Source organism: Delphinus delphis, chromosome 10 (assembly GCF_949987515.2).
Source record: "Delphinus delphis chromosome 10, mDelDel1.2, whole genome shotgun sequence".
Lineage (NCBI taxonomy): Eukaryota > Metazoa > Chordata > Mammalia > Artiodactyla > Delphinidae > Delphinus > Delphinus delphis.
In genome coordinates, this window is record NC_082692.2 from 13,511,781 (window position 1) to 13,527,185 (window position 15,405).

Genomic DNA, 15,405 nt, shown 5'->3' on the forward strand with positions numbered 1-15,405 from the left:
CTTCTAACAGATCCCCAGATGATTCTGATGTTCAGACAACTTTGGGAACCCCTTGGCATAGAGCCTGTCCTACACTGAGCATTAAATATGTGTTAGATGAGTGGAAACAACCAGAGCCTGGCATGGACGAGCTTTTCCAGAATTCCTGGCTCCCTTCCCTTCCCTGCCGGTCTCCCCTCTTTCACCGGGGTGCGTGAAGACAGCGTCGGGCTGTGATTCCAATCCGTGCGGCTGCTGCTCATGCCAGACACGTGAGAACGCAGAAAGCCCTGGTCCCACCTGCCTGCAGGAGGAGAAGAGGAGGCGAAGATAAGTTCATCACGAGGGGCAGCCCATGAGCGCCTGGTAAGGGACTCTCTGAGTTTGCTCTCGAGGACACTTGTACGATAAAGCCCCTGGGCACTGCTTGTCAAGTCACCCTGGAAACTAGAGCCCAGGTGTGTGTTCTCACTGGGGCCGATGCAGGAATGAGCCAACGCACAACGGATAAGCCAGTGGCAGAGTTTCAGCTGGTCCTGAGTTCTCCTCTTTTTTTTTTGGCTTTTAGAGTCAACACTTGTTGCAGTAAAATCCTTTGTTTGGTGTTCCTGGGTCAGCCATCTGAATGTATCAGAGTTCCAAGAAGCTGAATATGTGGCTTATTGGTTTCAGTGTCCTTTAATGGCTCTTGGAGAGAGCCATGAAAGAATGAATGCTGAGAGCTGGGGAACCATCTAAGTCATTCTAAGATTTAGAAGCCGGTGGTGTCTCCCCTTTCCACAAAATAGGAGAGCTTTAAAGCTGCAGTGTTTCGCATGTGGAAGAGGAGCCTGGCCCTTCGCTGACTATTTGAGTTATTATGTGCTTGTGAGTAAAAGTAATATGTCGTGGCTCTGAGTGTCTGGAACTGGAATATTGTTTGATGTGCAAAGCTTATATTTTACACTTTATGATTCAGAGCAAATGTTCAAATTTCACCCCAGTAACATAATAGGAAATAATTAAAATGCTAAAAAAAAAAAAACAAAGTAGTCAGTCTCAAGAACTGTGCAGTCATTTTCTACTTGACCCAAGAATCCTGATGGAGTCAGGCTGTTTTTCCTTATAAACAAAAAAAACTATCACAAATTATCAGTTCAGGAGTTGAGACCTCCAGCCTACTCATTTTTTTTTTGTTTGTTTTTGCGGTTCGCGGGCCTCTCACTGTTGTGGCCTCTCCCGTTGTGGAGCAACAGGCTCCGGACGCGCAGGCTCAGCGGCCATGGCTCACGGGCCCAGCCGCTCCGTGGCATGTGGGATCCTCCCGGACCGGGGCACGAACCCGTGTCCCCTGCATCGGCAGGCGGACTCTCAACCGCTGTGCCACCAGGGAAGCCCCCTACTCAGTTTTTAAGATGTGCATTCTCAGTAAGAGAAGAACCTTTTATTTTCAGGATAATTCTACACTAAATAGGGATTGTATAAGTACTTTGAAAATAGTGTGGATTTTTTATTTTCAGCGGGAAACTGCCACAGATTAAAACTTCCTGATATTGACACTTTGTAATACTGTGTTGTTTACAAAAATAAGGATCTGCTGTCTTTGTTAATATTTAGCACTCATGTGATGTTTTACATATCGTATTTCGTACTGAAAATATATAAGCCTCAGGCACATTTTCATCACTCTCAATTTTTATAGTTTCCGTTTTTTTACTTGAATTAACTTCTCATTCTTTGTCATAGTCATACAGTTCTACTTCAGGGTTTAAAAGTAAAATGGTACATAACACAAGGTTATTGTATACGTGTGCTTCTATCTTACTAGTTTTAAGCTCTGTGACAGCTTCGTCTGTGGGGTCCTCTCAAAACATTGAAACAAATCCCTCTATTGTCTATCACCTTTTACTGACATTTGAATTTGTTAGAACTTCATATAGAAAACAAAGATTGCACTTCACATAGCAGAGAAGAGAATAAGCATAGGTCTTGCTCAGGCAAAATACAATTTTCTCTGGTTTACTAACAGTCAGCATTAGATGAACCAAACCATCAGAAACATCCTGGACCCTGATCACCTTCATGTTTGACAGGCATCCAGGTCACATGTGGTCCTCACTTGGGGTTCGGTTTGAGGCATGCATACTTGAAAAATGAGTTGCAGAGAAAGAGTTTCAGTATCTCTTTCTTTAGCTGCTCATAAAGCTAACCACTGAATATTTTTCCTCTCTCTCTCTCTCTCTCTCATTGGTGGTTGTAATTCCCAGTGTCCCCAAAAGAATCCTCTTACTAGTTGGACCACTTTTTTCTTATGATTATCAATTGGCCAAAGCCCAGTTTCATTCATATCCTGAGCTTTGGACATGAACCTGTGAATATGGCTTTGTTTGCCTCTGAGTTGGCAGTGTGAATCTGGCACGTGCAGTTTCTACTGACAGGGCTGTACAGCTACGTGATGCTCCGTGTTCCCAAGGCAAACCCCCACTTGGTCCCAGGTCTTCCCAAACAGACCCATGATGCACAGGTATACCCCTGGGTGCCCTTTGTGAATCTCGAACCCCACTCCCTCATTGACAACAGGTTCTAAGTGATGTTGGCAGAATCCCAGCTCTCAGCAAGGATATCATCTCAATAGAGTGCTTTCCGTCTTCTCTCTCCCACAGGGTCCAGTAGCATCAACCGCATCAGCGTTGTCTGTCCTCTCCGTTGGGCCTGGCCTTCCTCCACCTCCACCTCCTCCAGGGCCACCTCCACCCTTTGATAGTGAGGGCAGAAGAGAGGAGTCTTCTCCTTCACGCTCAGCTTTATTTGCACAACTTAACCAAGGGGAAGCAATTACAAAAGGTGAGAAAACCAGACCTTGAGGCTGTCTCCCTCTGGCTTCAGGCACACAGATTCCTCAGAGCCCGCAGTGATGGATACATCATTCCATCCCAGTCCCTACTACATGGAGAGCCGTGTGTTCTTCATCTCAAGGTAGATGGGCTCAGTGGGCTGTTGGGTGGATCAGAAAGAAGAACTCAGAGATCCTAGGTTCTAAATGGACCACCGCACTGTGTCACCACTTCAGCCCTGGATGCTTCAGCACCAGCTACAATCCAGGCATCAAGATCAAGTGAAACAAAAATGACAGATGATAGAACCTCTGTCCTCAGAGGTGTATGGGCTTGTCAAAGAATTATATCATTGAACTACCTTTGTGAATGGTTAATATTTTTAATCATATACTTAATAAATTCATGTTGCCAAAAACTTTATGCAGATGTATTTTTGCTTTGCATGGGTAATAGGAATTATGGTATAAGTGTTCTCGTGTGCTGTGCTGGGAGCTAAGAACCAAAACTATTTCTGTGGCTGCAACTGGCTGCATTGTCCCCTCATCCGCAAAGGAAGGGAATGGACTCATAACCCTTAAGTCGATTCCATACTCTGACCTATGCTTACTGAAATGCTCTAACTTTTTAGACTGTATCTAGGAAATGATTTAGCTATGACAGAAGTAAATCATGGAATCCTTTCTGGCGAGGGGGTTTGCATTTTGCATAATTTTTATCTATTAGCTTATCTCCTTCAAGAAGAGGTTCCTCAAGGGGAATTTCCTGACAGTCCAGTGGTTAGGACTCCAAGCTTCCACTGCAGGGGGCAATGGTTCAATCCCTGGTCAGGGAACTAAAGTCCTGCAGCCCATGTGGTAGAGCCCATGTGGTTAGAGGTTCCTCAAATTAAAAAATACTTACAGGGCTTCTGTTAGCTCTAAACTTACATAGGTCTCAGCCTCTGCATACTGCCCTTGAGAAAACACTCAACTGTTATGAAAATAGCATTACCTGTGCTGTTTACATCATGTTGATACAAGAAGTTAGGGACATTTCCCTTTGCATAAAATGTAGGAAATGTGTCTATGTGTTACCTTCCCAGGGCTCCGGCATGTTACTGATGACCAGAAGACATACAAGAATCCCAGCCTCCGGGCTAACGGAGGACAAACTCCATCTCCTACCAAAAGCCACACTCCAGGTCCCAAGTCTCCCCAGTCTCATCCTCCTAAGAAACATGCTCCTGTGTTAGAGTTGGAAGGGAAGAAATGGAGAGTGGTGAGTGAAGCCCTTTAACTTTATTTAGGACATACTCCGATGAAAGAAACAATGGCTAAACTGTTTGCCAGGGTCTTAAGGATTTCCCATTTTTCTTCAACTTTTTAAAAATTATTTTTAAAATTGTGGTAAAGTACACGTAACACAAAATGTACCATCTTAACATTTAAGTGCACAGCTCAGTGGCATTAAGTACGTTCACACTGTCGTGCACCCATCCCCACCATCCATCCACAGAACTCTTTCCATCTGGTAAAACTGAAACTGCACCGCTTAAACAATAATTCCCCATTCCCCCTCACGTCACCACCTGGCAACCACCTTTCTACTTTCCGTCTCTATGAATTTGACTCCTCTTTCTGGAAACTTTTAATCTGTGCCCCATTCTGATCTACTGTAGGATGTTTCATCCTATTCCACTGGCCGAGGTGCTGATATAACCTACTGTGTCACCCACCACTTTCACAGTTGTCTGAGCAGGACAAAGACACTTTGAATGTGGATGGAAGCTGGTGCCCCCTGCCAGTTCAGGGGCCTTCCCTAAAGATGGAGGAACAAAGTCCCCAGAAAGGTTGTCATGGTCTGAAAGTACACTGGGACTTAGACCACTGTTGTGACCTTTGCTGGTTTATTTGTCCAACTCCTACTTGCAGATAGTGCTGCAGCATCAAGTCCAGACTCAGCGGCCAGACTCAACCCAAAGCCCTCACATCCCTGCTGCAGCCCCCGCCCACTAGCCAGCGTGCCTGATGCCTAACGTTTCACAAATTGACACCGACCCCCCTTCCAAGCAGCCGTTCCTCTCATTCCCAACATTACAGTGACAAAGTCAGACCTGCGGTTTGGTCTGTTAAGAAAATGGTTCCTAAAGGAAGAACATATTGAGAAGCTGTAACTGGTGAATGCTCCACGGTAATTTCAGCATGCGGTGGACTTGATTTATGCATCCTTATATTTAATATTTGCATATGTTTTAATTTTAGGAATACCAAGAGGACAGGAATGACCTTGTGATTTCAGAGACTGAACTGAGACAGGTGGCTTACATTTTCAAATGCAGCAAGTCTACTCTACAGATAAAAGGGAAAATAAATTCCATTACAATTGGTAGGGCAGAATTATGGGTCTGTACCTACTATGATAAGCTGCTTTGTATAAATATGCTGAATGAATTTAGCAGATTGTTTTTTTTTTTTCCCTAGACAGCTGTAAGAAGTTTGGCCTTGTGTTTGACAATGTGGTGGGCATTGTGGAAGTGATCAACTCCAAGGACATTCAGATGCAGGTAACTGACCCTTTCAGCCATTCCTGGCCCCCACTACCTATGGCTTTGCCTAGACGTCCCCTCTGCTTACAAGGGGCCCTCCATGTCCACCTGTAAAACTCTTATTCTCTTTCCCTCTAGACACAGCTCTGTCTTTACCTCCTCTCTGAAGCCCTCTCTTACTTTTTGGACAGTGTTAATTCCCCCTTTTCAACCTCTTATAACACATCCTATCTTGCACAGCAATTACTAGTTTACCATTTCTATTTCAAGAACAGCCAGTTAATCTTTACAGCTCCAGAAATTTGCACAGTACCTGAACATAGTAGGTGTCCAATAAATGTTTGATGAATGGGTGATTGGAATAAATCAACTAATGAGTGAACCGAAATATTAAGAGGTTCTCCTAGCATAATAGTACCATGCTGAAGAGAATTTATTTCCCTCAGGAAAAATTGGTTCTGGGTAAAGTTTTTCTGAAGAGTCAATGAGATTATCAGAAAAACAACTTGGAAAGCAGGATTGCAATTGAATCTGCAAAACAGAAGAAAATCTGCACTGCTTTAGCAATATTTATTTAGCCAAATGGGATTTTATAACATGCCAAAAGCTAAATGACTTCTTACTTTGGCCAGCTATAACTACTATCTTTGATTACACTGTTTTCATATTGTTAATCACCCCTTATTATCTGATGTTTCCTGATAATGTTTGTTAAAATTGGCTGCTAGTTGTATAGATTGTTCTCTTTGGTTTTACTAGGCTTTTCACCACTGCCCCTTTTAACTAGAGTAGTACATTCAATAGTTGGCACATACATGGAGATGTATTTTAGGACCCTCCATGTGGGAAAAAAATATCTAATCTCTACCTCATACCATATTTAAAAGTAAAGTCCTAGTTATAAAAAGAAATACTTTTAAACTTTGAGAATAAAATACAAAAGAAAATCAGTAGAAAAGCAATTAGGGTCAAAAAGCACAAACTATAAAGAAAAGGACAGGTGAATCTAACCACGTTAAAATTTATGTGTTCAACAGAAGACATCACATACAAAGCTGAAAGATGGGGCATGGATTGAAGAAAGATACTTGCAATGCAGATAATCAAAAAGGATTTATAACCAGAATTTATAAAGAACTTAACACAGGGCTTCCCTGGTGGCGCAGTGGTTGGGAGTCCGCCTGCCGATGCAGGGGACACGGGTTCGTCCCCCGGTCCGGGAAGATCCCACATGCTGCAGAGCGGCTGGGCCCGTGAGCCATGGCCGCTGAGCCTGCGCGTCCGGAGCCTGTGCTCCGCAACGGGAGAGGCCACAACAGTGAGAGGCCCACATACCGCAAAAAAAAAAAAAAAAAAAAAGAACTTAACACAAATCAAGAGGAAGACTAACAACTCAGTAGAAAAATGGACAAAGAATATCAGGGCAATTCAGAGAAGAAAAAGTGAAGTATTTGATAAATATATGAACATATGCACAACCTGCCTAATAGAAGAAGAAATGCAGATTAATTAGCTATATCTTCTTACACTCAACAGTTTTGAATTCAGGCTGTCCTTACTTTGCAAGGGGCATGTTAGCTGAAACGCATGCGTATCCGAACTGTGCAACTTGAGGACTGCCTGTATATTAAAAAGTCTCATGGTACAAGCGTTGTTATTAGAACCCTGATACATCAGTGTTGGGAGAGTAAACTATTACACTCACTGTGCAGAGCAAATTGGCACCATCTAATAAAGTCAAAGGCAGTCATAGCCTGTAACCAAGCAATTTCACTCTTAGGTGTGTGCACTAAAGAAGCTCTAGTACAAATGTTGATGAGACATGGATAAATGTTTATTGCAGTATTATCCATAATGGCAATAAAAGCAAAAACAATTTAAATGTCCACCAGCTGGTAAATGAATAAATAAATCCACCTAATAGAATACTGTACAGTGGTTAAATAAATGAATGAACTACACTTACATGTATAAAAATAGGAAAATCTCAGAAGCAGCCTTGAGTGACAAAGGCAGATTATAGAACAATAGGCACTGTGTAATGTGTCCCTTTATATAAAGATCAAAAACATGCAAAACAATATGCACATTTTAAATATACTCATGAGGGCTCAAGTTCACCTTACGCAAGAGACAAAGCTGCTGTGAATTGTAAATACAAAATTCAGAAGAGTAGTTACATCTGTGGAGGGAAGGAAGGAGGACAGTGAGATGGGGGATGGAAGAGAGGGGGCTTCAACTATATTGTAAGATGATAGTCCTAAAAAAAAGGCAAACGAGCCAAAACGTTAAACTCTGATAAAGCTGTTTAACAGGCATATATGTATTTACATTGTTGTTATATTATTCTTTGTATGCTTCTATGTTTGAAATATACATTTTTAAGGCTATGGGCCTTCAAATAATCTGGAAGGATAAATCATGGTTATCTGTCCAAGAGGGATAGAAACTTGGCAGCGTGGTTCAGAAACAAGGGAGAGACATTTTACTGAACACTTCAACCTTCTGGATGTTCAAACCAAGCGAATGTCATTACCTATTTAAAACACTTAATAAACTATTTTAAAAGGGCCTGGACACAATAAAGACAGAACACAGATTAGTGCAGGCTGCCTGGGGATGAGGACGGAGATTGGCTATAAATGGGCATGAGGGGTATTTGGGGGATGACGGAAATATTCTAAAACTGAATTGAAGTGATGGTTGCACAAATTCACTAAATATCATTAAATTGTACACTTAAAGCAGGTGAATTTTATGTTTTCACATTTTACTTCAATAATGCTGTTAAAAAGATTGAAAGGAGGAAAAGCGCACAGAGGAAAGTTCATATGATTTACTTCAGTAATTCTGTTTTTTTGCAAACTATCCTAGAAAAATAGTACAAATTATGGGAGAGAGGAGACTAAGATATTATGTGGAAATTTTTTTAAACGTATAGAGAAATAAATTTAAGAAAAACAAAGAATACAGGTACATGTATTAAATGCTAGAGCATTGGCCTGGGCAAGGTCACATAGCACCTGTCACTCAACAGGGGAGCTACTTTTTAGTCCGGTTCTCCTGATAAGGAACAATCTCTGTTCTCAAAATGTTTACAGAGTACCAGGGAAAAAAGGCATGTACTGTATATAATTTACTCTAAGGAAATATTGACTAAAAATGATGTGGAAATGACAATTCTTATCCTCTCAGGGCTATTTAAAAAGTCTACTGCTTTTCAGATTTTCAGATACATCGATATTTTAGCATTTTATGTGCTAAATGTGCTATCCTCGTGTGACCCCACTCTGTCTCATAAATGAATCTCCTAAGACACACTGACAATTTACTTCTTTCCCTTTGCTTGCCTGGTATTCATACAGTTCTGGTCGCTATGGAAATGCTCTTCATCATTATAAAATAAACCTAGAAATTGCCAAAACATTACTGCTGACACATTCTTGATATATACATATAGATTTTATTTTATTTATGGCAAAGCCCTGTGCTTACCTGACCTTAAACTACCTCTGCCTTTTTTTTTTTTTTTTTCTTTTGGCACTGGGGCTCAATTCCAACTTGGTGTCCAGTTTCTGTGGGGAGAGGAGAAAACAGAGAAGTGTGGTGACCTGGCTAGATTCCCCTAAGGAATTCTTTACATCACCTTCACCATCACAGGAGTTGCTCCTTTAATTTGCAACCCAGCCTATTCTTCAGGGTGAAAGAGGAGATGTTGTTATCACTTCAATTACCATTACGAGAAGGAAAATTATGTAGTTGTAATATGGTCGTTGGGGGAATAGTCTGTGCCTGTAGAGATTTGGGGGGCAGGAATATCTGAAAACTGACTGTTAAAAAAGAAATTTAAAACTGATCATAATGTTTATAGCACTTGATATTTGTAACAATACAAAGAACCACCTCCTCTTGTGTATGGTACTATTTACCTATACAGTGAGTAGCCTGAACCAAGTCTCCAGTTTGGGCTCCTGAAATGAATACATTTCAGAATACCTAGACACTCATTATCTCATTTAAGCTTCACATTCAGCCAGTGAGATTTTTATCTAGCAAAGGACTTATGTGAAAAGAATTGTAGTGTTTCTTATTTATTCTTATTTAGATTCAGGAAAAATCTTCTCAATTACAGAATAATTTATTTACTCTTAAATGACAGTATTAGTGAGTGTTTTAATCCAAGTTTCCTAGAGATTCGTCAAAACTAAAATTTTAAGCACATGAAAGCAAATGCATCTTGTTTCTTTTATCATGAAATCAAATATATGTTTCAAATCCACTAACGGGGTTGTGAAACTTTTTCTGAACATTTAGCTGCTGTTTTCCAATTAGTCCCTTTATTTTGTGTCAGGAAAGAGACCCTGAGGTTTGAGAATCCCCTTGTGTGGTCCTTTCATTCTGTCCCCAGATGACACGTACTAATTCACCCTGGAGACTTTGTTATTCAGCCAGCCTCTGCAGCCCTAACCCAGCCATTCCTAATGCTTGTTTAGGCCTGTGGACTGTACTTATTTGGGGACATTGGAATTTCTGTTTATTTGCTTTGGCCCTAGATTTTTTTCCCTTCTATTTCAGGTGATGGGGAAAGTGCCAACAATTTCCATTAATAAGACAGAAGGCTGCCACATATACCTCAGTGAAGATGCGTTAGACTGTGAGATTGTGAGTGCCAAGTCATCTGAGATGAATATACTTATCCCTCGGGACGGTGATTATGTAAGTACCTTTGAAAAGACTGTGAAGAATTTTTCTTATTAACATTCTTAGAGACTGATTAATCACCTCCCAACCTTTGACCTTCCTTTGGAGAATAATTCACAGGCAGGAGAGGAAGTCAGAGGGTGGCTTTTCACCTATCTGCTCCCCTGTTAGTTTCTTGACTATGCCCGGTCCTGGATCTGTGATTCTCACAGCATTTTCCTAATAACTACCTTAATGGGCTAGCTCTTATCAAATAGTACACCAGGCATCTGAGTTCATATTATTTAGGACTAAATATTTTCCTTTGCTATGGTGGAGGCAAACAGAAAAGAGGGAGAAGCACTTTGGGGGAAAAAAAGGAGGGAAAGGAGGTAATAATAAGTGGACCTATTTGTATAGGTATTCTCATGTCAGTGGTTCTCAAACCCAGCATAAGAATCAGCTGGGAAGCTTGATGAAAATACCAGCTCCCAAACTTCACACCCAGAGGTTAGATTCAGGAGGCTTGGAGGGGGCCCAGGAATCTGTAGTTTTAATATACCCAGGTGATTCTGATATTATCAGTCCATCCAGTGACCCTTCTAAGAAACGGTAGCCTAAGCCACCATGTATTTTCTTTGTCTCCTCTCCCCAGCAAAGCAGTTTCTAGAAAAAGCAAGCAGATATTCTCACACACTGAAGAGGAAGCATAAATAAATACCTTTTCTGCATCATGCAGTGTGATGGACTTGCTGGCTGTTGCCATTTGAAAGCAAGTTATTACTTCCTATTAGTTGTTGCTTTTTTTTTTTTTTTTTGATGTGGACCCTTTTTAAGGTCTTTATTGAATTTGTTACAATAGTGCTTCTGTTTTACCTTCTGAATTTTTGGCCGAGAGGCATGTGGGATCTTAGCTCCCCAACCAGGAATCAAACCCACGCCCCCTGCATTGGAAGGCGAAGTCTTAACGCCTAGACCTCCAGGGAAGTCCCTAGTTGTTGCTTCTTGAAAGTGGAGAAGTAAATCCAGAGATCATTCCCTCTGGTTCTAGCTGTGCAAGGAAGCAGTGAACTGGGAAGGATGGGAGAAAACGTAACTTAGGCACACCTTTGAAAGAGGACCCCCCCCCCATTAGCCTATGGGTCAATCACCAGCTGTCTACACTGCAGTCAGCACTCAGGTTAATCTCCTTAGGCAGACAACTGGATTGCTGCCATGTTCTCCTTTCCCCACCTGCCAGTGAGCACTACCCAGGCACACACCACATATTTCAGTTCAGAATTCATTGTTTAAGTCTAAAGAACAAAACTCCACAAGCATTGGAGTCACTAGGTATCTGGACAGCCTAACCCTGAGCTAGAGAAGTATCTCCTCTTGGGCTCTCCACCTAAAAAAAAAATACTGAAGAGCTAAAGCCAATACAGAACAGCTTCAGAAGAGGAAAGCTAAAAATTAGGATGATTTCTGGCCTTTGCAGCTGTTTAAGCAGAAGGCTCAGCTTCATGGAAACTGGCTGGAACTGCTAAGAAAAGCAGTGGGGGTTTGGACGAGCACTGCAGACTAATTAAACTAGAATCCCTGGATGTGGTATCCAGACATCTGTATTGGTTAAAACTTCCCGGGTGATTCCAGTGTGGAGCCAAGATTGGGATCCACTGACCTAAAGGATGAGTATAGCTCAGAACCTGAGCTTTTATGCTGAAAATGTAGTCTCCCCTCTATAGGTGAATTATCTTGTGTCTTCAGTCCATGGCCCACTTCACGCATTTTCTAACTGGGGGTAGTAGGGAGCAATACAGAGGTCCTGCCACGGGCATTGTAATCTCGAAGTAGATGGTGGGGATGATTCATCCTGAAGGGAATCAGTCTCCCAGAGAAGGTCTGTCATCACATTACTATCATGTCACTCCCAAGAAAGACTGGGAACAGCTGTAGTGCAGTTACCATCAAAGAGGTACCTCCACTCTGGAGCACTCTCCACCTGGCTTGGTTTATTCATCAAGAAGAGCCCCAGAAAGGATGTTAGCCACACACACACGCGCGCGCACGCGCGCACACACTAGGTTTCTCAGACTGTGGCTTCTTTGCTTTCTCTTAAGACTATTGCAGATTTCACTCAAGGAGAATTCACCACTCATGATAGAAAGGGCCTTCCCTTTAAAGTAGTTAAATAAATAGCTTCTTCCAAAAGAAACAGCTGGACCCAACATCTAGGAAGATACGTGTTAGTGTGTGTATTCCAGTAGATGTGAAACATCACATCTCACCGACAGATGAGCACAGGCACCAGCTTATCACACTGCGGTACAGGAAGTCCAGGGATGTCACAAAGCCAGGGCTCAGGGGACCGCTCCTCAGCTTCCTTTCCTGCCCTCTCCTGCAATGACTGGGGAATCACTCTCCAGGAAAAGGAGAGAGCCCAAACTAATTTTATTTTGACTCTTCTGCATTTTTCTTTGTGTGTGTGTGTGTGTGTGTGTGTGTGTGTGTGTGTGTGTGTGTGTGTAGGGGTGTGTGTGGAAGGGGGGCATGTATTCCCCAATGGGAAGAGTAGGAAAGCAGGATGAAGGGTAACAAGTTTATATATAACTTGCAGCACATTTTAATATTTCATCAGAGGGTAGACATAATGCCGGGATAAAGCCCTTATTCAGACTGGGGGCCAGCAGCCTTGGCATCCCCTTGGAACTTGTGGGAAATGGAGATTGTCATCCTCTTTCCCAGATCTACTGAATCAGACAGAGTCTGCCTTTCAGCATGATCCCCAGTGCATGTTTGAATCTGGTGCAGGGTCAAGGGTAAAAAGTCTCAGGTTTGATCTTTGGCTGCTCAGAGGCTTGACCTCTCAGGCCTCTGTTTCCTGTAGATGGCATCTCAATAATATCTAGCTCTTAAAGTTCTTGCAGAGATTAACTGAGTTCACGTATATCTGGTGCTTAGCAGAATGCCTGGTTCTTAGTAAGTGCTAGCATCAGTGAGGATGCTGGCAGGCAGTCACAGAGCTGACACGTGACCATGCATCGCTCCCTGATGCAGGTTTGGGTTCCATAAAAATGTCTTTGTCCATCATGTGACACTAATCAGCCTTCCATCTGTTTGCAAAGCCTTGGTTTAAATAACTTTGTTCTTCTGGCCTTTTTCCAGAGAGAATTTCCCGTTCCTGAACAGTTCAAGACAGCATGGGATGGATCCAAGTTGGTCACTGAACCTGCAGAAATTATGGTTTCTGAGAGACCCCCGAACCCCCTGACCTGAATCCCCCGCATCAAAAAAACAAACAAATAAAAGCAGCATTAAAGACCTAGAAGTTGCAGTAGCACCTACTGCTTTAGCTTTGGCCTCCAACAATTCTGTGCTATAGAAACAGCATAATTTCTGGCACGCCTTCGTGGGCATTTTGGAATATTTAACGTTTCTTCATGATTTGCCTTTGTGTGTGATTTGAGTTCCACATGATGACTTGTGAGCGTTATACATTTAAAGGAAAAAAAGAGAACTCTGTTCCCCTCATATCATTATCACAGTAGTTAAGAGGTAAAAATATTGCATGACTCACTTTTACACTTACATTTAATTGCTAGTTGATAAATAAAACCTTTGAGAATCTAAAATGTACATTTTTATCTTTCAGACAATTTCCATATATTTGGTAGTATGCTCTAAAAAATGTACGATTTTTGTTTTCTTCTTTTTACCACCTTTATCAGCATGAATACACTGTCAGCCTGAATACATATTTCAACCCATGTTTTTAAAACAACATAAGTTCCGTACTAAGCACCACATCCAGTTTCTTGGTCCTTGAAAAGACCTTTATTCTTTGCAGTTACCAGAAACCAAAAGTAAACTCTAATGATTTATCTTAAATACTTTTCTGCCATGTCACTTGGAAAACTTTTACTTTTCTGAGATTTTTTTTTTTTTTTTTTTTTTTTTGCGGTACGCGGGCCTCGCACTGTTGTGGCCTCTCCCGTTGCAGAGCACAGGCTCCGGACACGCAGGCTCAGCGGCCATGGCTCACGGGCCCAACCGCTCCACAGCATGTGGGATCTTCCCAGACCGGGGCACGAACCCGTGCATCATCAGGCGGACTCTCAACCACTGCGCCACCAGGGAAGCCCTACTTTTCTGAGATTTTTATGCCAAAAGATTGATAGGAAAAAGCAGGGTGTTTTTTGCTCTATAATACCTCACAATGTTGCTCTAGGAACAAGCTCAGTTGTTATTTTCCAATTTTGAACCTGTGAAATATCAGATGCCTTGTAAGTGATGTCTTTAATGTTTTATTATAGACTTTCTTCTTTTCCACTTGCCAGACTCGCTAGCCAGTCTCAAAAATGAAAATGAAAAAGCCGTAGTTATATTACAACTTCTAAAGCCTAAGGGATTGTTTGTTGGCTTGGCTTGCCGCTCCTGTTTTGCAGTGTTGATAGTACATGCTTTTTCAACGCGAGAGTAACTCTGATACTCCTTTCTGTCTTGTTAGTACATAGTGCTGAAAACCTGCAACTTCTTGGATTACATGTAATGAATTTTAGTATAATGCTTGCAGACCCAATACAAGCATATATATTGTGCCTAGTACAGCCTTTGGAATACATCATTTCCATTTTTTAAATATCTTCTATAACCGTATAGTATTCAAATTAGTAATGCTTGTGTACCACAGTTTTGCTAGAAAAGTTTTTGTCCGTATGAAGAATGTTGTGGCTTTAGTAAATACCTTTTTTTCAGCTGTAAACTTATTCTGAAATAAAGTAAAATTCTAATTGTTTAAATACTGTGATGAATTCAGGGTGTTAAAATATTTTCCTCTTTGATTTGCTCCTTGCTCGTATGTCAGCTTTAGAAAATGCAGCTGAGCTTTTCTAGTTGAATTAGAGAATTTACCCAGCATGCCATCAGTTTCCCTGAAGAATAGCTTCTTCTAGATAAATATCAGATAAAGCCATTTTCAGTTGGAAGAACTGTCAGAAAAGTCTAGAATCAAGTTTTTTTAAATATTGCATTAGTTTAGTTTGAGGTGTACAGCATAGTGATTCAGTTATTTTTTTGCAGATTGTATTCCATTCTAGGTTATTACAAGATATTGAATATAATTCCCTGTGCTATTCAATAAATCCTTGTTGCTTATCTGTTTTATGTATAATAGTTTGTATCTGTTAATCCCATACTTCTAATTTATCACTCCCCTGCACTCTCGCCTTTGGTAACCATAAGTTTTCTATGTCTGTGAATCTGTTTGTGGTTTGCATATATCACTAGATTCATTTGTATTATTTTTTATTTTAAGTTTTATTCATTTTTATTATTTGTATACATATAAGTGATATATAGTATTTGTCTTTCTCTGACTTATTTCACTAAGCATAATATTCTCTAGGTCTATCCATGTTGCTGCAAATG

General features: G+C 41.2%; 1 protein-coding gene across 2 annotated transcripts in view; it reads left to right on the forward strand.

The window, feature by feature from the left end:
* The window catches only part of CAP2 (cyclase associated actin cytoskeleton regulatory protein 2), a 136,550-nt gene extending 121,402 nt beyond the window's left edge, over window positions 1-15,148 (forward strand). For both annotated transcript variants that reach the window (XM_060023593.2, XM_060023595.2), the window contains exons 8-13: window positions 2,622-2,802; window positions 3,877-4,052; window positions 5,036-5,159; window positions 5,255-5,337; window positions 9,895-10,035; window positions 13,144-15,148. In XM_060023593.2, coding sequence (XP_059879576.1) covers window positions 2,622-2,802; window positions 3,877-4,052; window positions 5,036-5,159; window positions 5,255-5,337; window positions 9,895-10,035; window positions 13,144-13,254 — 816 coding nt within the window. In that variant the 3' untranslated portion in view covers window positions 13,255-15,148. The remainder of the gene's footprint in view (window positions 1-2,621; window positions 2,803-3,876; window positions 4,053-5,035; window positions 5,160-5,254; window positions 5,338-9,894; window positions 10,036-13,143) is intronic.
* The last annotated feature ends 257 nt before the right edge of the window (window positions 15,149-15,405 follow it).